The 24438-nt window shown below is 44.0% G+C and overlaps 1 protein-coding gene and 1 long non-coding RNA gene across 6 annotated transcripts; one reads left to right on the forward strand and one right to left on the reverse strand.

Annotated features, from left to right (window-relative positions):
- Positions 1 to 262: 262 nt before the first annotated feature.
- On the reverse strand, positions 263 to 16454 carry GOLGA7 (golgin A7). 4 transcript variants are annotated; one of them, XM_032468383.1, is made up of 6 exons: positions 16340 to 16454; positions 15993 to 16125; positions 11015 to 11167; positions 5117 to 5218; positions 4020 to 4087; positions 263 to 1643 (listed from the first exon to the last, which is right to left on the reverse strand). In XM_032468383.1, the coding sequence occupies exons 2-5, from the start codon at positions 16101 to 16103 to the stop codon at positions 4049 to 4051; spliced, it is 405 nt and encodes a 134-aa protein (XP_032324274.1). In that variant the 5' UTR covers positions 16104 to 16125; positions 16340 to 16454; the 3' UTR covers positions 263 to 1643; positions 4020 to 4048. The 4 variants fall into 4 exon arrangements, with proteins under 4 accessions (XP_032324274.1, XP_032324272.1, XP_032324273.1 ...); XM_032468381.1 differs by having other exon boundaries at positions 4020 to 4082; positions 16340 to 16450; XM_032468382.1 differs by having other exon boundaries at positions 4020 to 4082; positions 16391 to 16415.
- A 159-nt stretch (positions 16455 to 16613) lies between these two features.
- Positions 16614 to 24404, forward strand: LOC116659970. Of its 2 annotated transcripts, XR_004315316.1 has the most exons (5): positions 16614 to 18215; positions 19147 to 19239; positions 20527 to 20740; positions 20899 to 21044; positions 21585 to 24404. It is a non-coding gene; the product is annotated as an uncharacterized LOC116659970 (long non-coding RNA). The 2 variants fall into 2 exon arrangements; XR_004315315.1 differs by having other exon boundaries at positions 19147 to 20740.
- Positions 24405 to 24438: the final 34 nt, after the last annotated feature.

Below are 24438 nucleotides of genomic sequence, written 5' to 3' on the forward strand. Positions count from 1 at the left end.
TCTCTTATGTCTTTAATTGAATACGTTTTTGAATATTAAGGACTATTTCTTGGTTTTTACCTATTTGGCTAACATATCTGCTCTTAAGAGATAAAGCATGTAAAAAACTGAGAAGTATGGCAAGCTGTATATATGTAAGATGTTTGCTTAAAAATACTAAGCTACACTGAACCAGTGTTTCTGGCGGTATTGTCTATCTGCCAAAATTAATACCACATCAGTGACCGCTCTACAAATCACACCAAATATGACACAGAGACAATTTGTTTAAGAAAAGTTTTACTCATGTGTTAATATTTCAGCAAAGTTATTGCAAAGGGTTTAAAAGGCAGACAGACACACTATTATAGGCCATAAACTAACAACTTTTATACAATTAAAATATTACACAGACCTATGGGACGTGTTGAAATAACTAACAGACCCACAAAAGAAATTAAATCTGAAAGGTTAAATCCAGTATTAGCACCTACAATCTCTCTGAAAGTATAACTGTTAACTGTTTCATTCTCTCCTAATGTATTTCTTAACTTTCTTCCAGATACAGTGCTCTCGAGCCCCAAGGTAACGAAGGACCTGAGAAGCCCCAACACTAAGAATGCACAGCCAAAAGAACCAGAAATATTGACTCCGACTTGAGAGTTTTAGTTGGAAATCCCTTAACTTACTGAACTTGAACCAATCATAAGATTTCTATGCAGTGAATACTGTATATGAGGAACATCTATGAATCGTAAGGGATAGTTAAAAATTAGCAATATACAGTATTATTCCTATCAAATTTTTTTTCTCATAAGTTATATTTATAACAAAACTAGAATTAAAATATTTATTACACTTGCTTATTACACATTCAGGGACACAGCAGGGACATTTATGTGTTTGATGGTTTAGCATCCACTTTATTGTGCTTGCTGAGTTTTGGAGGGAACAGGCAACACATATATCTTCCCAACATTCAAGGAAATGCAATAATAACAAAATTTTCAAAATGAAAAAAAAAACCCTTGGAAATTGCATTAAATACTGCTTTAATTAGGAGCTGCTATAATAAAACCAGTCACATGATACATTTTTTTCCCAGTGAGCTTCAGTTTGAGAAACTGGACAGCAGAATTAGGGCTTTGGGATTCGAGTCAAATGGCAAAACTGGTAGTTCTCTGACATCTGGGAGATGCATTAGCAAAACCATAGACACAGCCCATCCTTCAACGAAATCCCAGAGAAGAGCGTTTCATTAACTTGGGGCTGAGGCTGGACCCTGGCGAGGACGGGACCTGCCGGAGCGGCCCAGGGAGTGTCGGGAGCCACTGGAACTGGGGGCAGGTAAGAAAGAAACTGTGTTGGGCTGACCAACTGCATATTTTATTAATGGCTTTGAATAAAAGAAAAAGTGAAATGCTTCATTGTGTTTTATCAGGAACTAATCAGAAGATTACAGAGTCCTACACAATTTGGAGACACACAGTGGATGCTGAGCGACTAGAGGTCACTCCAGGTGCGGAATTTAGAAAGTCAGTCCTTGGAGTGAATGGCACCGTGGCTCTGGCAGCAGATACGAAGGAATGATGCTCTGGAGAGGAGGTAGGGGACACTCTGCGGTCGGCCAGTGGGGAGATGAGGGTCCCAGCTGGAGATGGGATCTGTAATTAGAGGGGAGAAGGAGAGGGTTTAGACAGGGACTCCAGACTAACCTCAAAAACAGCAACTGATGTGAGCTCCTAATATGCGGGGTACAGGTTACTAACCCAGGTTCTAGCTAATAACAGACCTGGATCTGCACCCCTTGCCGGAGTGAGCACACAACTCAACAGTCGAGAAACCCAGGCCCCGCGTCCTGAGACCTCTGACCCACCGTGTCACGGGAGCTAGTACACCCCAGGGGTAAGTGGCTGCCTCCATCACTAACTACCAGGTTTCAGCCTCGGACAAGTCACCTAGGTTTCCTCATCTGCAATCAGGGATAATATTATCTACCTCATAGGGGTGTTGCGACCATTAAGAGCATTTAGAATAGTCAGTGCAGACGAATGTTGGTCATTTTTATTATCACAAATTTATCATGATAGAATAGTGATATATTCCATTTTTTTAAGAAGACAATCTTAATCCAAAGAAAGAAAACACCATCAGTGTATTTAACACTAAAGGTATCCAAAAAAATGAAAACTTTTTAAGAGGAGCAAAATATTTTGTTTAAAGCTCTTTTTAAAAATAAAGGCCATCTCCATGATTTGTGTCCTCTTTTGTTGAATTAATTTAAATCCCATATAATGCTTCAACCTGCTGACACTTAAGCAAAATTAGAGAATTGAATTAATTATTCTTAGAGTTTTCCCCTCGTCCAAGACCTCAGCCCACACAGGATCCTGGGCCCGAGGAACTCATAGCTCTGAAAACTAAATTGCACTGAACAAAAATATTTACGTTCATGAAATTACCACAAGTTCCTAACGTAAATCTTATTTCAAAATCTCACCGTTGTTGAATATTGATAGATTAGTCTCTGGTGTGTAATTGCTCAAAACCCCGCACCACCTCAGAAAAGCATTATATTAGCAATAAGAGCTGCAAAATGAGTCATGACAAAGGGGTGGTGCCAAGTCAGCGCAGCTGTAACCCATCAAACAAATGTGCCCCAACCGCACAGAACAAAAACCGCACAGAGGGTTCCTGGTTGCTCGTTTGGGAAATGTCAGTTTGGAAACTGAACGTGAGAAAGTGCGCAGACCGGTAACACCGAGTGCTCCGAAACAAAGCCTCTGTGAGGAATAAAACCCATGGCTGACGATGTCATTATCTGGGCCTGTGGCTTTCAAGAATTCCAGTGACACGTTCCCTAGCGCTAAAAGGAGGCAGCTTGGGAAGGTTGGTTGGTCTTTAGGATTCGACAGATGGTACGGGACCAGACAAAATTAATTTTTAAAAGGTACTGGAAAAGAAGAGGAGGGGATAAACACTTAGAAAAATTGGAGGAACTCTTTTTGTCTCCACGTTTCTGCTGCCAGAAGTACTTCCAGGAAGTGCGGTGTGAAACATGGGTCTCTGTGGTCGGTCAGACTTGGGCTCGTATCCCAGCACTCAGCTGTGTGTCTCTGAGAGCATCATTTAGCTGTTTGTACCCTGGCTTGCTTATCTGCCAGATGGGGGAAACACTTTGCAGAGTTCTTCTGAGAATCAGAAATATGGCTGGTCTAACACGCGGCACCCGCAGGCGCCCTCACAAAGGCAGCTCCCGTGATTATTACTGCTGGTGTCCCGGGGAGGAGTCTGCTTTGGTAGGTGAGTCAGTGACAGAACCTCCAGACGAAGGCCACCAGGAAAGCACAGCAGAGCACTGCTGGGACGAAGAGGGCAGGACTGAGACTGGCAGAAAACAGGGAAGTGTGATTTCTGTGTCACCCAGCCGGCCAGGCTGCCGCACCACGGCTTCCACACGATTCCTCCTCTACGTTCCTACCAGGATTAACTGATTTGTTTCTCACTTATTCAAGGTCATTACACGGATATATAAGAATATAAACATTTTGAAAGGAATTAAATTTCCTGTTCTACCCACTGGAGGTAAGGCTTCTACAGGGCTATGCGCCATTTAAGTATGTGAAATAGTCAGAATCTCCCTACTCCACTCTGAAATGTTTCTTTTGTTACTAAAACCATTTGTTTTCTAGGCAGGGGTATTTCTGAACTGACTCTTAGTGTAAAATCCAACTATTAAAATGCCTAGGATAGTTTTGAAATATTAAAATTAACTACCCCCCCCACTGCCACAAAAAACCCCCCAAAATCCCCAAACCAAAGAAACAACAAAACCAGTCCAAAAACAACACAGGGGGAAAAATATTAGGATTAAATTCTATATCACTTAGGTTATGGAACTTGGGTTAAATGCACATTTTAAATATTAAGCCAATACAGAGACTATGTCACTATTCAACAATCTATGATACAGGGAAGAAAGTTCATGCATCCTACAAAATTCCAGAAACTGCATATAAATGACATAATTTCATATTTACCTTTAATCCTGTGGTTTATCTTCCACTGCTCATGCCTCTGTCTTCATAAATGGTAATTTCAATCTAAACAGCATGGCTGTTAAGAAAACACACTACAGAACAGAGCACACGAAGAGGCCAGATGATGGATGTGACCTGTGTGGACCTTTCTTTCTCCTGCTTAAAAACACAATGCTTTCTACACCTGGCGGGAAAATGTGAGAAATGTAACTGCTTGTAGTACTCCACATACAGTTCCTCCCCAAACATTGATTATTTTTTGAAACAAACAAACAAACAAATTCTAGAAAAGGATGCTTTACTATAAAACTCAGGGGTGGTGGTGGTGGTCGTAACTGAGTATCCAAGGAGGTCATGAATTCAGAGGTTCAAAATGCCCTGAAATGATATGCAAACTTTTTCTTAGGAGAGGGTTCATGACCCTCTAAAAGCCTAGGAATCATTGCTGCGGAGCATAATAAAACTGCCGAAATTATGATCAGCCGGAAGGCCTGGGATCATCTGACCTAGGTTTTTTTAAAAAAATTAATTTTACCCCTTACTCCAGTTATCAAGCTAAATTAGTTTTTTTTTTTTTTGCCATTTTATTTAGTGGATTCACTTAGTGATTTTCAAAGCTTACTGCCTCTAAAAATATGCTCCGTATGTCAAAGGTAATGAAGTGATACATCTGGCAGCTGTAACTGATTTCAGTGAGTCCGATGAACCCACGGAGCTGTGATTCATTTGGACGACAAGTCTCACCACACATTACCAGTTCGTGCATTTCAAAGGGGCTGGAGGTTCGGTCCTGCAGCTGAGATGCATGACTCACACCACTCCCGTTATTACTACAAGATGCCCTCAGAACCACCAGGACGAGGCGGCCAGAATACTACATAATCCGCAGAGCCCAGCACGGCGCAAAGGGAGGAGACCTGCTTTAAGATAAGCTGCTGGAGCTCCGAGGCTCGTGGCAGGGATGCAGCTCCCACAGAAGAGTCCGAGGGCACGTGCCAGAGAGGGGAGATAAATTCTCTCCAGCCAGTGCCAAACTGTACCATCAAAATGTTCTTTTCACTGCTATTTAGACCTTATGATCGAGACTGAAAAGATACAACTCGCAGTCCTCTCTCGATGGGATCTGTCAGGAGGAGGCCCTGGGGCGCATATATCTTCTCGTTCTGCTCTTGAATGTATTTGGAGACTTTCTTCAGAACCTGACAAAGAGAAACACCACAGCTTTTTACAAATGTCATCAGATTTCCCTTTTGAGTGTCGGCCGGATTTCAAAATACTCAGGCAGGGGAATGCATTTTCAAGGCGGGACGTGGACGTTCCCGTGGAGGGACGCAGCTCTGTCTGGTCTGCACAGTGCGCGGCGTGACCGACCTTTCACGTCACCAGCCTCTCCCGCGGGCTGTGAAGCATAGATGCGCACAGAAGCCTGAGGGCCACCCCTCCTCCCACCTCCCAGCCACCCTGGTCCTGGACGGTGACATACAGAGGCTATCGTGTACACAACGCCAGCTACGCTCCCCCATTCCCTACTCATGTTGTGTGGTCACAGGGACACCTTCTACCATCAAGGATGTTTCTGGCCTTCCCCTCTAACACTCAGGAACTGCTTCTTCTCTCTTTTGCCCATTTTCATCAATTCTAAGTCATGATGCAAAGGAAGCTGATAATGAAGGGAGCCACGGAGTTAAAACCGCGCAGCTCTTTTTCTTTGTAAAGCACGTTGAGTGGGATGTGCCCTGGAGCTCCGGGTGACAAGTGTCTCTTATCATTTCCAAGACTCAAGTTCACTCCTGTGTCCTAGACGCGAACCTCCCTTTATAAGTTTAGTATTAAGGTTGTAAAAGTCAAAGCAAATGCAGACAAAAACCAGATAGGATACAAAGGAACTTCTGGAAATTGCCAAATCTCCGGCTGTAATAAGGGCAATTCTGAGCCAGATAAGCCGGGAGAAAATAAATCTTAATGGCTGTATACGAAATCAAAGAGTTACATGTTTTATTTCAGGTTCAAAGTCATTATAATCCTTTTCTGGCTCGAATGTTCAAAGAGGCTTTGATCCAGTTCTGTAATTACTATATATTTTCTTAAATTCACACTAGGAGAATATGATAAAGTCACAGATAAATGTGATCACAACATACAGGGAAGAAAGAACTGTATGGAAATAAAGTTGGAAATTAAGAAATGATTTAAGTGTGGGTCTGGAATGTACCAGGCCAAACTAACAAATCAGGATTGTTAAAATTTAGGTGCTTTGGCAGAAACTGATTTAAAATTTAAAGCTCTATGTGGTTGGTATAATGAATTTTCTCACTGAAGGAAAATAATTTAAGTACATCTTTGGGGAATAATACAATCTCATGTTTTCTGCTTTTTAAAAAAGATCATGATATTAAAAGAGCAATCTGCAGGGTTCTTTATGTAGCAAATTAAGAATACTATTTCTAAAAACAATATTTTTTTCACCTAATTACCTGAAATGATACATACATATCATTCTCCTGTTTTCAACTCTTCAAGAATTTGAGTGGTACATGGTTTTAATGGAAAAAAACAACAAACTTAGGCGCTGTCTTTCCATCAGAGTTCGTCCGTCATGCTAAACTGATAAAGGGAAGGAAGCAGCCTATAAAGGTGCCTGACCCAGGACTTTTCTCGTTTCCTTCTCAGCTCGCCAGCCAGAGCTGGAAACTGGAGGGTCGGTCTCCCCTCACCCAAGTCCATTTATACTCAGGGGGCGGGGAGGGGGGACACTCAGAAAAATGCTTGCATGGCTGGTTTCAAAGAAAGGATTCATTCAGAACAGCTTTCCTCGCTCTCTCCTTGGGTACAGGTCACTAGCAAAGAGAGAGTGTTCTTTATTGGATTCAAGCATAACTTTGTTGTGCAGGGTTTTTTATTTAAACTCTAATAACATTCATGGGCATTTGGTATCGGTTCAGAAAGAAAAACAATTAGTTTTCTTTCTGTAGAAGCTCCAAGTCCTCTTACAGTATTTGGGTGAAGGCAGCTCTGTCCTGAACAAGATGCCTTTAAACTCTCAGTCTCGTTAGCAATAGGAAAGCATTAATGAGTAAACTAATACTGCGTCCCAGACAGGACAAAGCACCGATATTACTCATACACTGTATTATTTTTGGTAAATCAATGTAAAAACAGACTATATAATATTGAATGAAATTATCTGTTATCATCAAACCCTCAATAAAACCTCAATTTGTATTAATATTTACAAAGCCAAATACTCAAATCTTAGAAAGGCTATTATGTTCTCTGAGAAAACTAAAGTGGAGAAAGCCTGCTAGACCCTCAAGGAAAGATATTCTAAGTGAGGCTGCGTGAGAACCCCAGGATCTCAGAACTTTCAGAAAGATCTAAGTTCCTTCTCACAGATAACCAGCACCTGGGCAGGAGAGATGTCTCATAGCCGGTGAACACGGCAGACAGCTCCCCAGAGGAGAACCCCTGCGAGTCCGTTTGTTCCCTAATTATAATGGGCAGCAACCCGAGAGAAGTAACACTGAAGCCTTTATCTTCGTTTTAAATCAATAAATAGGACATTATAGGGAAAAAAAATGCGTGATTGTTCTAGTGGGCTTTAAAGGGCCTATTTACAATTTCAAAAAATGTAACCCACGTGACAGTGTAAGCGCTATTATATTTGGCTTGCTGCTTGCAGACCAGAAATTTCAGTGTTTAAAACAATGAAGACCACATGACTGAATCCTGTCCTCTCATAAAGCAGAAAATCATAGCACAGAAATTCCTAAGGGACAAACTGGAGAGAGGGAGAGGCTGACTGTTCTCAAACTTGTATCACCTCGTCAAGATTATCAACACGCACTTTAAATATTTTCTTTTAAAAGGGCAGGTACATGAGATCTTAATTATGACCACGCCAGTTATTTACTTTGTATGATCTAAGTTACTCACGTCCAGTTCTTAAAATAAAATCACGTATTTATAGAAAGTGGCCATGCCTAAAATTCTGGTTTCTTAACTAATATTATCTGGTCTTTACTTGCTTTTTAATACTCTGTAAAAAGAAAGCAATTTTAATTAGAGTTATAAAGTAGTACTTTATATATTGCCTATGAACCTGAGTCAAAACATATATTGGGAACCAATCAATTTCCATTACATTTCTGATACTGAGAACTGCCTTCCAAGATTAATAATCAAAAAGATTTTAAGAGCTGCTAGATGTTTGAGTAGCTAAAAAAAACTAGCAGCTGCTAGAAAAGATTATACACTTGAAATTTAAAAATTGTATACATGAGTTCACAAATATCTGATTAAAACATACATATATATATTACACACTAACTTAATTTTTAAATCTATCTTAAGAAAACTCACTTTATTAAGCATCTACCATGTGTGAGGCAATTTATTAATTCTAAGACCTATTTTATAGCTCAGAGAACTCAGACTTGGAGAGATTAACTTGTCCATGATCTCACAGTTAGTAAATGACTTGGCTGGCACCCAATTACTAATTTCATTTCACAGCTGACGTCAGAAGGAGGTTATCTGTATCTATTTTAGCAACTGTACATGAATAAATAAAAGTTAATTAAAATCTCATTAACAAATTTAAAAGCTGTAATAGTGAAATGACAATTCAAGCATCTAATGCTCCACTAATTGGGAATAAGATACTCCAGGGGATGTATTTCTACTTTAAATTGACAATTTATATACGTCTTTAAATGGCCACCCCCAGATGACTGTCTTTATCCACACGAGTGCAGCCTGACCCTGCCCTCAGGGAGCCTCCCACCAACACTTCCCTTGAACGGGTTCACCTCCAGCCACCTCTGCCTCTCCGCTCCTGGTCCAAGCTACCGCCATCTCTCTCCTGGACGTCTATGAAGGATCTTACTTCCACTTTTATACCTTTTTTCACCGAGTCAAGAAATCTCTTTAAACTGAAAATCTGATCGTATCACTCTCCTGCTGAAACCTTCAGGTGGCTTCTCCCTGCACTGAGAATAAAATCTAAGCCTGTCTCCATGGTGCACACACTCCTGCAGGACGCAGCTCCCCTCAGCTCTCCAGACCCCACCCCCGCCCCTCCTTCCACCCGGGACTCATGGTGCTCTCTGGGCCCCTGCACTCACTGATCTCTCATCCAGAGGGCCCCAGGCTTCCCGCCCTTCACGGGGCGGCGTACCACCGCAGAGGCCTTTTCTGACCACACCATACAAATCAGTTCTCTTCTCTTCTTTCCTATCATAGCAATGTTTGTTCTCTTCAAGGCACTTATCACAACTCACGATTCTGTTGGTTTTGTTTCCTGGTTATTAGTTTTTACCACTGAATTACAAACCCCACAATGTCGGCAACCACGTTTGTCCCCTACAGTGATAGCCCCTGCACATCGCTTAGCACACAGTAGGCTCTCAATAAATATTTATCCAATGAATGAATCCCCGGTCCCTTCACTCCCCCAGTGTATTACAGAAGAGAAGCTACTATGACAAAACAGACTGAACACTGGTACGGACCCTTTACAGCTTCTGATTTTGAATGTTAAGCAGCAATGAAGGTGAGCTGCTTCTCTGTATGACATGGACACGGACACTAAAACTCCTAACTTAGTTACTTAAACGTTCCCTTTCAGTACCACCAGGGGAACTGGATGCTAAGGAGGGATACAGCAGCGTTTTCAGCCAGAAGCTCAAAATATTTTAGCTGCAATGTGTCTGCTCCCCACCACATGCAGTGCGAGACAACCCTAGGGACACTTCCCTCGGGAGGGGTAAAATAAGACATCCTTACAGCCCTTCGTTTTCCAAACATGGTCAGGACGTTAACCACGTACTAGAGGTTTGCTGTGACGAATGTAAATTCATTCACCTAACACACATTCGATGGGTGCCCGATACCCTCAAGGCGCGGTGCTGGAGATGAAGAGGGATGCCCCGTTCTCAACCTCGAGAAAAACACATACGGGCTTGAAAGGCAAATAAGACAAGAGCACAAACTGTCCCATCCCCAAGTGGAGAGTGCCAAGTGGCAGCAAACAGACACAAGTGATGTGAGCTTTACAGGAGAGGAGGAGTTCTGATTGGAAGAGCAGCTGAAGAGTCGGCTGCACGTGGGACCACGGGACTGGGGAGACGGGACAGGGGGAACACCGGCACTGTGGTGGGGGGAGGGGACCTCGGAGGGTGTGTCTGCTGACCAGCAAGGAAGGGCGGGAGACAGAGCTGGAAAGGCCGGCAGGAGGGGGGCTTGAGAAGGGTCTGAACTTCACTCAGGGGCCCGAAGTGGAACAAGGGAAGGTCTCTGACCTAGCAGGAGTGGGAGGGGAAGCGGCGGCAGTCTGGAAAGGGAAAGGAAGGGGTGGTGTGAGACTCACAGACTGCTTCATTAGTCTAGGGGAGAGGGAACAGGGAACAAATTAGCAGAGTGGCGGAGAAATCACGAAAATTGAATGAATGGGAAAATGCGAAATATTTCAGTCTGAAACTGATCACTTTCCCCATCTTCCTCACTCCCTACCTAAAGATGGTCCTGAAAAAGACAAGAGTGCTTCTGAACACAATGGGCAGGTGTGAGGTTTGCCTTTTGTATGTCTAAGTTGAGAAGCCAGCAACTCTGGGGTCTAGCAGACAGTTCAAAGAGAAGACAGGAACTCAGGTGGGAGGAGGAGACAGAGGAGATACATTTGGGGAAATAAAGTAAAAGGCTTCTCAGAAAGCTGGGTGGAACGAGAACACAGACTTTTTATATTCTCCTTAAGTGTGAGCCAGCTTGAATGCTGATGTGCCAACTCCCAAGGTGACATGACAATTCTGACTTGTTTCTGAAAGACTCCGGACCCCTTCAGTGTGCTCTGGTCATAGGAGCAACACAACTCGGGTTACTATTGTGATAATAAATGCCTCTTTAAATTTTACGGCAATTGTCACTGTATAAATGTAAACACGTAATCAACTCACCTTCTTTACGATTTTAAGAGACTGTGAAAACAGAGGTAGCCGTACCTTCTCGTAATGAGTTTCCATGCATAGGAAGATGGTGTAGGCCGTGAGGCAAGCCAAACAGCCTTCCAGGTAGGACTGGCCCCCAAGCTTCTCTGCTTCTGCATAAAGGTTGTTGAGAGTTCGAACAGTTTCTTCAAATTGTTGCCTATCAATCTGGATGACAAAAAGAATTTGAAAATAAGTTTGGGGAAAAAAAATGATCAGTCACTCTGGCTTATGATCACTCATTTAGGTTTTGCTGTTTTATCAACATTCCTATGTCATAGTCAGCAAACGATTTTCTTTGAAGTGATTGAATCTGGACCTAAGTTACTGAAACAGGTTAGTGTGTGTTTAGTTTTAGCCTTCTTGTGGACACTGGGTAACCTCAAGGCTCAAAATGGTGTGTCTTTATTCTCTATACTGAATTTTAAGTAACTTAATTAAATCACACAATCCTTCCATCCTTACGTCCTCTGGATATGCACAGTCTATGAATAGACACGTTCACTGAGCACCTACCACCAGATACCGTGACAGGTCTTAGAGAAAGACGAGTAAGACACCGTCTAGACCTCAAGGAGTTTACAGTCTTGAGCAGAAGAGACATGTGCACGTAGAAACACAATAAACTGACAGAGCACTCCAGCAGAGGCACGTATAAGGCATGGCCAGGGCGCAAGAGGAGATGTACGTTCCCTTTGTCTGGAACGAGCAGGTAATCTTAAATTGAGGCCCCAAAACACTGGAATTTACTAGACAAAAAAAGGGAAGGACATTTTAAGTAGATCAAAAGGTAAAAGTTCTGTATTGTTTCCTCAGTCTCCCATCTCTTTTCAAGTAAAGTAACCCCATCTCCCAACTCTTTTAAAGTTACTAAGAGCTGCGGGGGAGGGTACAGCTCAGTGGTAGAGCACATGCTTAGCATGCACGAGGTCCTGGGTTCAACCTCCAGTACTTCCATCAAAAAAATAAATAAGTAAACCTAATTACCCAACCCGCAAATAAATAAATAAAATCTGGGGGAGGGTACAGCTCAGTGGTAGAGCGCATGCCCAGCATGCATGAGGTCCTGCATTCAGTCCCCAGTCCCTCCATTAAAAAAAAAAAAAAGGAAAAGGAAAGTTACTAAGCGATCACATGGAACAAAACAAAATCTCAAGCTCCCACACAACTCCTCACCTCAAGGGAGCCTATTCCCTTCTTCGGTTCAGTGACACACTGGCTGCCATGCACACCACTGCTGCCACTGTCACCCCCTTTCACTCCATCTGCTTTTACTGTCTTCTTCCAATATCACTTTACTCCCTCCTTCCAACAGTACTTTGTAGATTTCAAACCTCAACGCGCTCCCCTGGGCGTCTCACGGCCCAGTAGTAGCCTGCTTCGCCCAAGCCTACCATTCTCGGTGGGGAACAAAGCGTAGATCACCTGTCCTCATTCTAGCCTTCTCTCACACACTATCTCCTTCATTCCTAAAATGAGTAACTATACATATGAATTCTCCTTTATGAAGTCTTTATATAGAAACTGACACAGAAAAAACTCAAAAGAACCGCAGTTTACGGTTTGAGGCAACTATTCCCCGTAACGTGCTTTTTGCTAACAGACAGAACTGTCTGATGATTGAAGAGCATCACTTATAAGGTATTAAAACCCTTTAGGTGGGAAGCAGTTATTTTGTCCTTTACATGGAAAATCGAGGACTCAATGAACCAAAGGCACCCAAAGCTTTACAGCTGTGGTGACTCGACCTGTGTTTTAAAAGGAGCTGCTTTCAGTTTCCCAGAACATGAGTGTTTCTCACGGAGGCACTGAGAACCAGGCCAGCGCCCCTCATTGAGCCTCCACCGTAGATGTGGAGGGGTGGGGGTAAGGAATGTCCCCTGGGCAACCTGAGTCAGAGTTCTCCTTCCCAGAAAACAGACTCAGGAGAACAGCTCAGTGGACAAACATTAATGTGCTTGCTATCTCCACCTAGTCATGCCTGAGTTAAGGTCTTCAAGTTTACCCATCAGGAAATCCACAAAAGTCTAAGTAATTTCAAACATTCCCATTTGATTTACCTACAGTGTTAGGATCCGAGAAAGTTCTTTGAATTATGTACGTTTCTTTGGACATAATGTGATTCAAAACTTGGGGATCCAACCCAGAAACATTTTCTTTCTTTCCAATAAGAATTACTGACCACACCAGAAACACTAATTCTTGAAAGTTACTTCAAGACTGCAGGGCTTTAAAGGATGGAGGCAAATCAGAGATCATTAAAAAAACAAAACAACCAAAACCCACTTAAGGTGAAGAATTTTTTTTAAAGTTTAATGAAAAAGAACAAAAGGTTTAAAGAAAGTCAAGAGTTTCTCTACAATGTTAAAGAAAGGGGGGGAAGGGCATGTTGGTAGCAGAAAAGACAAAGGACACACGAAGACCTCAACAGCATGGGGTACTTTTCTCACACCCTCAGGCGCCATGAGGAACAGCTGTCCCGGTTAGGCCCTAGGGACCTGGACACTGATACAGCAGCTATACCAAAACCTGGAGATACGTGATGTTGGGGCTAAATACAAATGTGGACCAGCCAACACTGAAAGTCAGAATGGAAATAGGGATCAGGCCCATTTTCCCAGAATTTTGGTTTCTTGTTGAACTACCTCTACTGACCAGATGCAGAGATGTTATTTTTAAAGGTATGGGGGGAAACCAATGTCTCAGTTATAGCTCACTCATTTCTCTTTTGCACAACCCAAGGGTGCCCAAGATGTCTGTATTTTGGCTAAAGTGAGAATAAAGCTTTCTGTCCTGGCAACAAAGCACTTAAACATCAAAGTGTTACATTCTAACAGGCACTGGAGAAAGTAAACTTGTTAACAGACAGAACTTGTCCTCACTCCCAAATTAAAGAGTACAAATGTGTGTGTCTTTAATGTTTTAAAATCATACCAAACATTTGTATGTTTATTTCTTCCTCTATTAAGTTGCCAAGTGCAATGTTCTCACAAGAGGAAAATCAGCCCGAATGGCAGAGCAATCAGTACAATTTCTAGGGTAAGTAGTAGAGAAGCAACAAAACCTTTCAATTTTCCATCAAACAAAGCAGGGAAAATTTAAACCTGTAATTTAAATTTAATCTCAACACATTAAAAAAAAAAAGTCAAAGCTTTTCCAAGCAGTTTAAAGTATAAGCTAGTGTTTTAACCCAAACATTTACAAAGGAAAAAAAAAATTCAAAGGCACAATTGAATAGCACCAAATAACATTCCATATAGTACAAGAATCACAGGCAGTTCTGGGCGATGTGAAGTCAAAGTAAAAGGACTCCAGGATTTAGAAACATCAATTTCCTGTAAGAACCTGTGGAGTCCTGTGACTATGTTGTGTTTCTGTGACACAAACTAACACAAACTACAAACTACAAGATTCCACTGCACACAGAGAGCAAGGCTAATTGGCGTCTGACTCTGCATACATATATTTGGCTCAATTATAAGTTGGAAGTTTGACTTTAAACCCTTTGAACAAATGAATCATGCGACATCCAAATAAGCGCAGTGAAAAAGAACAGTTTACCTTCTGATTTGAAAGTACATAAACAGTGTTAAGTCAGAGTCTCCCTAAGAGGTTTAAAAAGAAAACATTTGATTCATTTCATATAAGGCCTAACAGGTAAAACATATTAACTGTGATGTTAAATTACTTTAGAAACAACACTGAGTAGCTCTAGCCAACAGGCAACTTTAATTTCTCTCTCTTCAAACCACTGTGGACACGTCCACCTAGTGTCAGGCTGAGGTAACTCTTCACATCGTGACACCAAACTGCAGCATTTCTACGGCATTTCACAAACAAGCTAATCTACAAACCATCTTTATAAGGCATGCCTGATCTTTACCTGGCATTTAAAGAGATGTACTTGGGCCACTAACCTGCTGAGGGTTGTAAGTCAAGCCGAAGGACCCTGTAACTGATCACTGTTTATTTTCCAACCTTGGCGGTCAGGTAGGACAACCTGCCTCCCTACAAGCTAATCTTAAACGACTGCTCCAGTGCAGACCCAAATACACCTACTCACTCCACGACCAGCATGCCTTAGACCCACAACCCATGCCGAATCACCTCCCAGTCTCTCACCTTCCTTATCTAAGAAGAAAAAGCCACAAAACCTGCTCTCATCCTCTGAACAGGAAACACACAGTAAGGTTCACCTTTCATAGATCAAGACCAAAACAGTCTTTGTTTGGGTGTGTGAACACATGTGGGCCCACGAAAACACGCCCACTCACCTAAGCTCGCTTCGCTGCACCTTTAAAGTACGCCTTTCTGTGTGCAGGGTTGCCCAAAGGACCCACATCCTGATGACAGTTCTGATATGTAAGCCAACACAACACAGGTGGCTTCCAGTGATCGTAACTCTGAGAGACAAGTTTAAGGCCTGGTTCTGAGACAGTTTCCTGTCCGGGCCCGTCTAATACTCTGCGTTTTTCAGGTTCCAAGAAGGCCTCTCTGCATTGCCTAGCACAGCACTTAAATGAACCCTTTCTGCCTAGCAGCGCGGCCGGCACAGTGGCCACAAACGCCAGTCACGAGAATGGTGATGATGTCTCTTGCGTGAGGTTGGAGGACAAAGCTTGCGACACGCTGAGGTAGGTGGCCCGGAGCATCAGGAATTAGTTCCTCATCACTGCTGTCAACAAGCCGGAGTGGGGTGGGGTGGGGTGGGGTGGGGGACGGCCGGGGAAGGCCGCGGCATACGAATTCCCGGCACTGGGTACCATAGCTCCAGAAGGGCAGCAGACCCGGGCGCTTGGCCTTATTCTTCCTCCTCCAACCAGGTCTTGCTTAGTGGCCCTCTTCGTATCCCCCTGGCCCCGACCCCTTCCGTGCCTGCCCCTCCCAGAGCCGCGAGAGGCTCCGCAGGCCGGCTGTTGGCCCGCACTCCCGGGCGCCCCGGGAAGGCTCCCACCCTCGCCCAGGGGCAGGTGCGGGGAGCCAGGCTGCGTACCCGGTTCTCCAGCTCCGCGGGGAACTTGGTCTGGAACTGGCAGCGCGTGCCACTACTGTAGTCTCGCTGAATGAAGACCTTCCCGGACACCGGCGACTGCTGCGGCCTCATGGCGAGGACAAGACGGGCCGCGCTGCGGGTTCGGGGGACACCAACCACGGTCAGATCCCCGGCCTGGACCCAAGACTCCAGCCCGCCAGCCCCTCAGCCCCACCCACCGCCCAAAGCAGCCCAAGGCCTCCCCGCCCCACTCCCCTTCACCCATGCTGTCACCGCGGGCCTTCAGCTACCTCCCCGGCCCAGGCCCCAAACCCCCCACAGCCCGGTTCGGCCCGGGAAACACGAACCCGCCTCCTCTGCCCTCCAGCTGCTGTCGCACCGCCTACGCCGTCACTTACGTCCTGCCGCAAAAGGCCTCTTTCCACGCCCCTCAGCTCGGCTTCCTACCTCAAGTCTAGGCTACACCGTCTCCTCCGGCCGTAAAGCGACCCTGCCGAGGCTGCGCGCTGCGGTCCGAGGGCGCGCGCCGTGGGCGGGGCCCGGGGCGACTCCGCCCCCTCGCCCGGCCCGGAGGAGTCCATCCGGAAGGAAAAGGCCGGGCTGGGCTGCGGGACGGCCTGGCGGGGCGGGGCTGGAAGGCGGGCCGGGAGAATCGCGGAGACCAAGCCCACCAGAGGCTGCGGGGAGGAGGGGGGGGGGGGTTTCCAGTGGGGATTTCCCGGGTGTGTCATTTCCTTCCCTTGTTGATCGTGGTAACGTAGTTTCTGATCACTGATTGTAAGGGTTATTGTCACTCTTGGTTAGAAGTCTCACCTTACACGGGGGACACCACGCAACTGTATAAAACCAATTTAGAAGTAGAAAGCAGGCTGGTGGGGCGGGGAGGAGGGACAACCTGCATGGGCTTCATTGTCAGGCATATTACATGGACAATTACAGAAATAAACAACTCATGCTTTAACTTGTGCACCTGTTCTGAGCAGCATGATGATATCTCTTGCTGACCCTCCTTCTGACCTATTGTCAGAAGGTCAACAGAAGCCTAACTGTAGTCACAATGCAGATGTCACCCCCCTTACTTCATCTCATCGAGTAGGCATTTTATCATCTCACATTATCACAAGAAGGGTGATGATACAGAACAATAAGATATTTTGAGAGAGAGACCAGATTCACATAACTTTTATTACCCTATATTGTTGTAATTGTTCTATTTTATTATTAGTTATTGTTCTTAGTCTCTTGCTGAGCCTAATTTATAAATTAAACCTTATCATAGGTATGTACGTATAGGAAAAAACAGCATATATAGGATTCGGTACTATCTTGGGTTTCAGGATCCACTGGGGGTCTTGGAAAGTATCCCCAGCAAATAAGAGGGGATGACTGTAATGTGAATCAGACACAATCTATGACCCATGAACCTACGTGGCTCCACATGATCATTATTCTTTTACATGTTTTCAGAGGCTGTAGTCAAGCTGCTGGTCTATAGTCTTGAAACTTCATTTTTTTCTCCTTTTTGAAACCTGAGTGCACTGCCTGTGTGTAGTTTCTTTGAGCCCAGTGTATTTATTTTGTTATCCTATCCATGATAAATTCTCAAGAGATGCTTTGTTCAATGAATTCATTCAATAAATATTGGTTGAGCACTTACTCTTAAGAGCTGAAGCTGAAAGGGGGAACAAAGCAGGGAGTCAGTCCTACCAAAGCTCACATTCTTGGGGGGCCAGGAGGGTGGGCGGAAGGAGATGACAGCAGGCAGATAAGCTTGAAGGAGGAGAGGAGTTTTAACAGATGGAGAGGTAACAGGATAGCCCAGCTTCTGTGTCCAGGGAATGATGAGTCATTTTATATGGCAACTTGACTGGGCCAAGGGATGCCCAGATAGCTGTCTGTAAGGGTGTTTCCAGAAAAGATTTGAGTTGGTGGACCGAGTACAGTCGATGGCCCTCCTCAGTGTGGACTGGCACCACGCGATCCACTGAGGGCCTGAGTAGGTCAAGAAGGTGGAGGAAGGTTGAATTTGCTCGCTGCCTGACTGATGGGGCTGGAACACTGACTTGTCCTGATCTTGGCCTTCCTAGTTCTCCGGACTTCAGACTCAGACTAGAGTCTATACCATGTGTTCCCTAGCTCTCCAGCCTTCAAATGATACCACCAGCTTTCCTGGGTCTCCAGCTTGCAGAGAGCAGATCGTGGAAGTTCTCAGCCTCCATAATTGTATGAGTCTCTCTTTATATAAATCTGTCTCATTGTCTCTCTGTCTGTCTCTTTGTCTCTCTCTGTGTTTCTCTGTCTCTCTGTCTCTGTCTTTCTTGGTCTGTCTCTCTGTCTCTGCCTCTGTCTCTCTGTCTGTCTCTCTTGGTCTGTCTCTCTCTTTCTCTCTCTCTGTATCTGTCTCTCTGTCTGTCTGTCTGTCTCTCTCTCTCTCTATATATATATACTTTGTTTCTCTAAAGAGCCCTGACTAACACACCTGGAGCCACCAGAGTTTGGTGTCTGCCTGGGAGGGGCAAGATGGGAGTAGGGATAAAAGATCTTTAATAGAGAAGAGAGCAGTGGTAAAAATCTTACATCCTTTTCAACATGCCCCTTTATTGTCTTTTCTTCAAGGTAAATGAACCAGTTCCCATAATAATATGCATTCCAGAGCATTGGCAAATTGAGAATTGAGACTGTCTTGTATGGTAGGATCTATTTTCCAAAGCTTCAGTCTTTTGGTATGACGCTCAGAACCTTCTGGTGTCTAGAACTACTCACAGAACTCCAATAATAGCATTAATCTGTGCTGACGATGATCAGAGAACAGCCTTTAGTCCTTTCGTTGTAAATTCTATTTTTTTTTTCTGATCAGAACAAAGCAAGCTTTTCAATATGGGATCTTATTCTGTGTCACTGACTCATGACCCAGGGATCATTTTCCGCCCTGCTTCCAAACAGCTTTCTGTGCTGCCGTGTATTTCCTGTCTTCAGCTACCATCCCTCCTGAGCTTTGTTCTCTTTGTGGCCAACAGCTTTCCCCAAGGTCCTTCATAAAGCTCTGAGTCGAATTGAAAGATGTCCTTATACTAAAGAAATGTGATACTGCATCCCTTGCCCTGCTCACATTGCTAACCGAGACCCCTTGTTTCATCCAACTTTGCTTTTACAGTTGTTGTTTCCTTCTGAAGCACTGTGACAGAACTGGATGGTCCGACTTCTCATTGCTGGTTTCCAGGGTGCGCTCAGACGATGGACAGAACTCGTAAGCATCAGTGCCTCTTTGTGTTTGTGCATTTGTTGCTAATTTCAAATCAGCTTCTGTTTCAGAAGTGTGCGTGTCTTGACTGCATTTTGAGATAGCATCTTTAGCCTACCTGAATTGACAGCATCTGTTCCTTCCCATTTGGGTCCCAGCATCCAAAGCAACATGTGCCCCAGTTTCAGAGAGCAGGCGAAACACATGCCTGCCAGTCACGCTGAACCCTGTCCTCTCGAAAGAACTGTTCTCACCTGCCCTTTTGTTTCATTCATTGCGGAGAAGTGTGGGTCCAACAATGTCATTAACGGGGTCCTTTGTGTTAATAAACACAATAGTTTGGGCTAACCAGTAGTTTGGGCTAATCATGCAGCCCTCTCATCTCTGAATTTGGCTGGTGGTGGCAGGCTGGGAGATTTCAGACTCTCTTCAGCAGCACAGAGCAGAATCGTCAGGCTGGATGTGAGGCTGTCTTCGTGGGGCTGCAGCCTGTGTGGTTGCCCAGGGCTCTGTGCTTACAAAGACCCCATCCTTGCCTAAATGTTCTGCTGTTGTCATCCTGAAATTCTTCACTGGGGGTCCATGCCTGGGAAGAATAAGAGGGCATCTGGTGGGAACACACCATCACCATCCTGGGTAGATGTGGCCACGAAAGAAAAATGCACAACCTACAAGGTTTGAGTTGTGTTTTATTCGGGGAACTTACTGAGAACCATAGCCCGGGAGATGGCCTCTCAGCGAGCTCTGAGGAATTGTTCTGAAGAGGTAAGAGATGAGCCAGGATATATAGGAGTTTTTGTTTAAAAAAAAAAAAAACCATGTAGTCAAACATCGAAAGATTATTGCTAATCACAAAAACTGGTCATCTTAAGTTAGTGATTTTAGTGCTTTTCTATGTGTGGGAAGATGAAAGCGTCTGGGCTCATTGAAACTATTCCTTAGATTTGCAGGTGCCTGGGAAAGGGTGCAGCTAGAGGGTAGGGTTGCTTACCTGGAATGCCATCAGACAGTCACAGTTTTGCTAAGAGCTGGTCCAGGACAAGACAGCCCTATATTGTGTCTAATCTGCAGGGAAATTCCCTTTCTCCACTGTCTCTTAGTGGCTGTCAGAGTGGTCAGTCACAAGACAGGACCGCGGAGAACAGGACAAGGGCCAGGTGAGCCTGGGCCAGGCAGAGGAAGAAGGGAGAGTCTAAAGCAGGCTGTGCTTCTGTGTGATGCTCTCTAACAGGTAGGTGGGGGAAGGACTTGGGAAGGGAGAACAGGAGAAGATAAACTTTTCCTACTCCGCAGTTGAACTGGCATGGTTCTGCCACAACCAAAAAGGCTCCTTCAGAAATGAGCAAAGCCTCAGAACCAACTGCTGCAGGATTGGATGCAGCTGAGGAGAGGTGGCTGGGTTTGCGGGTGTTAAAGCCCAGGTGTTCTCTGGTATGTCGCACGTCCTGCCAGATGAGGTGTGTCCCTGTGGAAAACAGGCCCTTCATCCCACGCTTCTGAGGATGAGGTGAGTCCTCCCCCAGGTCTGTCTCTAAGCCCTACCTATTCCTTGAGATTGGTCTTTCTTTGATTTTTCAATCCACCCCGCCTATTTTAATGGGCAAAACCTCTATACCTTTAATTTCCTTGTATGAAATCCAGCGTAATTAATTGTTGGTCTCACAGGTTGCAATAAAGTTGAAATGAGATCACTCGGAAAGTGTTCCTAACTCAGCTTCTGGATGTGAGCTCGCTTACCCTTCTGACATTATCTTTCATTCATTCATCTATTCATTCATCCATAAATATTTATTCAGTGTCTACTCTGTCAGGTACTGTTCTGAATTTCTTTGAATAATTATTGCCTTGAAAAAAATCTAAAGCACTAGATCACTTATAGATTATGTGTCAGTATTTATTTATTTTTAATTGAAGTATAGTCCATTCACAATGTGTTCATTTCTGGTATACAGCATAGTGACTCAGTTAACGTATATAAATATATACACACATATATGTGTATATATATATTCCTTTTCATATTCTTTTTCATTTTAGGCTAGTACAAGGTACTGAATATAGTTCCCTGTTATGTGTCAATTAATCATACAGCCAACTAATAATACAATGATTAATCAGATTAATTTGTATGATTAATAATAATACAATCAATTCATAGTATAATTATTGTGCTATGGTTCTGTAAGTTGGTAGAATTTGAGGACGCTAATTGAAAGATATATAAGACCTTTTTTTTTTTTTTACACAATTTTGTATGTAATTATTTCAGAATGAATAGTTTAAAAATTCCAAGAAACATTGGGTGTCTCTGTTAAGTAGCAATCCATATGCATTTATCTCTTTGTCATTAGGTGATGCTGGATGAGGGTGTTGGAAATTATCCTGGATTTCAGTGAATCGGGAGAAATTCGGGGAGGTAGGCATTGTGGTCAAAGAGCACTCAACTCTGCAATTCCAAAACTTGAGCTAATTCTCCTCTTCTTTGACCTGCTCCCCTTCGGGAATTCTCAAAACGAGAAACTGGTTTCCCCTCTTTAATTAGTCACCTTCAATTAGTCATTGCATCTTTGCCTGTCTGTCTCCAAAATCTCTCTGAAACTGTTCTGTCTCTTTTCCCACGACTCCTGTGTTGCTCTGGGACTTATTCCCAATCAGCTGGACCTATAGACCTTCCTCAGCTTCCTTCCTCAGCCTCGCGTGCTTCTGTTCCAACCGTCACACCTCTACCAGAATGATCTATCCGTTTATTTTTTGGGGGGTGGGGGGAAATTGAACCCAGGACCTCCTGCATGCGAAGCATGTGCTGTACCACTGAACTGTACCCACCCACCCAGAATGATCTCTCCAAAATGAAAATTTAACTGTGCCCTACTCCTGTTTAAATGGCCTATCTGCCTACATGATACATTTCAAGGTTCCTAGGTGAGTATTATGGGTTGCATTGCACCGCCTCCCCCCAAAAAAGGTATGTTGGATTCCTACCCTCCACCAGTCTCTCAGAAGGTGACATTACTTGGAGATCAGGTTCTCAGAGAGGTGATCAAGTTAAAATGAAGTCATGACGGTGGGTCCTGATCCAATATGGCTGGTGTTCTTATAAGAGGAGAGATTGGATACAGAGACAGACGGATCCTCAGGGCGAATGCCATGTGAAGACTGGAGTTATGCCACGAGCCCAGGAACCACGTGAAGCTAGGAGAGGGGCCTGGGAAAAATCCTTCCCTAGCATCTTCAGAGGGAGCACAGTCCTACTGACACCTTGATCTCAGGCTTCTAGCTTCCAGAATGGGGAACAATCATTTTCTGCTGTTTGAGCTGCCCAGTTTGGGGTGCTTTGCACTGGCAGTCCAAGCAAACTAATACGATGAGAGTCCCATCTTCCAGGGCTTTTACTTCATTTATTCCTGCCACAAATATGTGTCAAGAACTGATCATATGCAGGTACTGTGCTGGTTCTTGGGATAGAGCTGGAAATAAGACAGGTGGTCCTTGCCTTGTGGAACTTTTGCTCTGGTGAGGGCTGTAACAAGTGCCCAGGCCCTCGGAATGAGGGGTAAGAGGTCTCTGATTCATATGGTCCTGAGCGCACAAAAGCAGGAATCAAATCAGTACTTGGAAGGCTAGAGAGAGGTTCTCAGAAGAAGTGACATCGAATCTTGTTGTGATAAGGACCCCCCCCCTTGCCTACAAAATGTTTTAGATGAACTATGAAGAAAGTGGGAAGAAGAGAAGAAACTAAGGTGAATTCTGCAAACCACCCTGGCCGCCCTCTGAGATTATACTTTTGGGCATGAGTTTTCCCATGTGGTGTGAAGAAGCCCTCTTAGTACTTTGGTCCACACTGTGGGTACAGGTACCAGAACGTACCTACCAAGACGGAACTGTGTTATGTACTACCTTCTGCTTTCCCTCTACCGGCCAGCTTTCCATCATGCTCCCTTTGGAGGCAGGCCTTGTCATTTCTTTTCCCCTTCAAAGTTGGTCTTGTTCATTTTAACCAGATATCAACTATTTTAATAACATGGCAAAGAGAATGAGAAGACAAGCTCCAGAGTGGGAGAAAATATTTGCAAAAGACATCTGATAAAGGAATGTTATCCAAAAATATACTAAGAACCCTTAAAACTCAATCATAGGAAAAGGAACGACCTGATTTAGAAATGAGCAAAAGACCTGAATAGTCACCAAAGAAGATAGACAGATGGCAAGGAAGCATATTAAAAGCAAGCACATCACAGATCATCAGGGGCATGCAAATTAAAACAACAATGAGCTATACACCTATTATAGTGGCCAAAATCCAGAACACTGACAACACCAAATGCTGAAGAGGATGTGGAGCAACAGGAACTCTCATTCATTGCCAGCGGGAATGCAAAACGGTACAGCCACTTTGGAAGACAATTTGGCAGTTTCTTATAAAACTAAACAACTCTTACCATCTGATTCAGCAATCAGACTTCTTGGTATTTACCCAAGTGAATTCAGAACTTATGTCTATACCTGCCTACGGGTATTTCTAGCAGCTTTATTCAGAAATGCCAAAATTTGGAAGCAACGAAAGATGTCCTTCAGTAGGTGAGTGCATAATAAACTGTGCTACATCCAGACGATGCAGTATTAGCACTAGAAAGAAATAAGCTATCAAGTCATGAAAAGACACAGAGGAGCCTTAAATGCATATTACTCAGTGAAAGAAGTCAATCTGTAAATGCTATGTACTGTATGATTCCAAATATATGGCATTATGAAAAGGCAAAATTATGATGACAATAAAAAGATCTGTGATTTCCAGGGGTGAGGGGGCAGGGAGGGATGACAGGCGAAGCACAGAAGAGTTTTAGGGCAGAGAAGCTATTCTGTATGATACTACAATGGTGGACCTCTGTTGTTACACATTTGTCAAAAACCCATAGGTTGTGCAACACCAAGAGGGAGCCCTAATGTAAACTGTGGACTGTGGGTCATGGTGATGTAGCAGCGTAGACCCATCCGTTTTAACAGATGCACCCCTGTGGCGCAAGGAAGTTGGACCTGTGTGGGGACAGAGGGCATATGGGAACTCACTATTTTCCACTCAATTTTGCTATGAACCTAAAACTGCTCTAAACAATAAAGTTTATGGCTTAAAAACACAGCGAAATGAAACACACAGGTGAATTTGAGTTGTGTGTGGGAACTGTCATCTCTCCAGGTTTCGTGCCT

This window comes from Camelus ferus, chromosome 26 (assembly GCF_009834535.1).
Source record: "Camelus ferus isolate YT-003-E chromosome 26, BCGSAC_Cfer_1.0, whole genome shotgun sequence".
Taxonomy (NCBI): domain Eukaryota; kingdom Metazoa; phylum Chordata; class Mammalia; order Artiodactyla; family Camelidae; genus Camelus; species Camelus ferus.

What these genes read in the sequence shown, in the direction of transcription:
- GOLGA7 (XM_032468381.1), bottom strand. Translation starts at nt 16,103, where the DNA reads ATGAGGCCGCAGCAGTCGCCGGTGTCCGGGAAGGTCTTCATTCAGCGA. An exon ending in CCGCGGAGCTGGAGAACCGG is followed by an intron (nt 11,168 to 15,992) that starts GTACGCAGCCTG and finishes TTTGTCATCCAG; the next exon opens with ATTGATAGGCAACAATTTGA. An exon ending in TGGAAACTCATTACGAGAAG is followed by an intron (nt 5,219 to 11,014) that starts GTACGGCTACCT and finishes TCTCTTTGTCAG; the next exon opens with GTTCTGAAGAAAGTCTCCAA.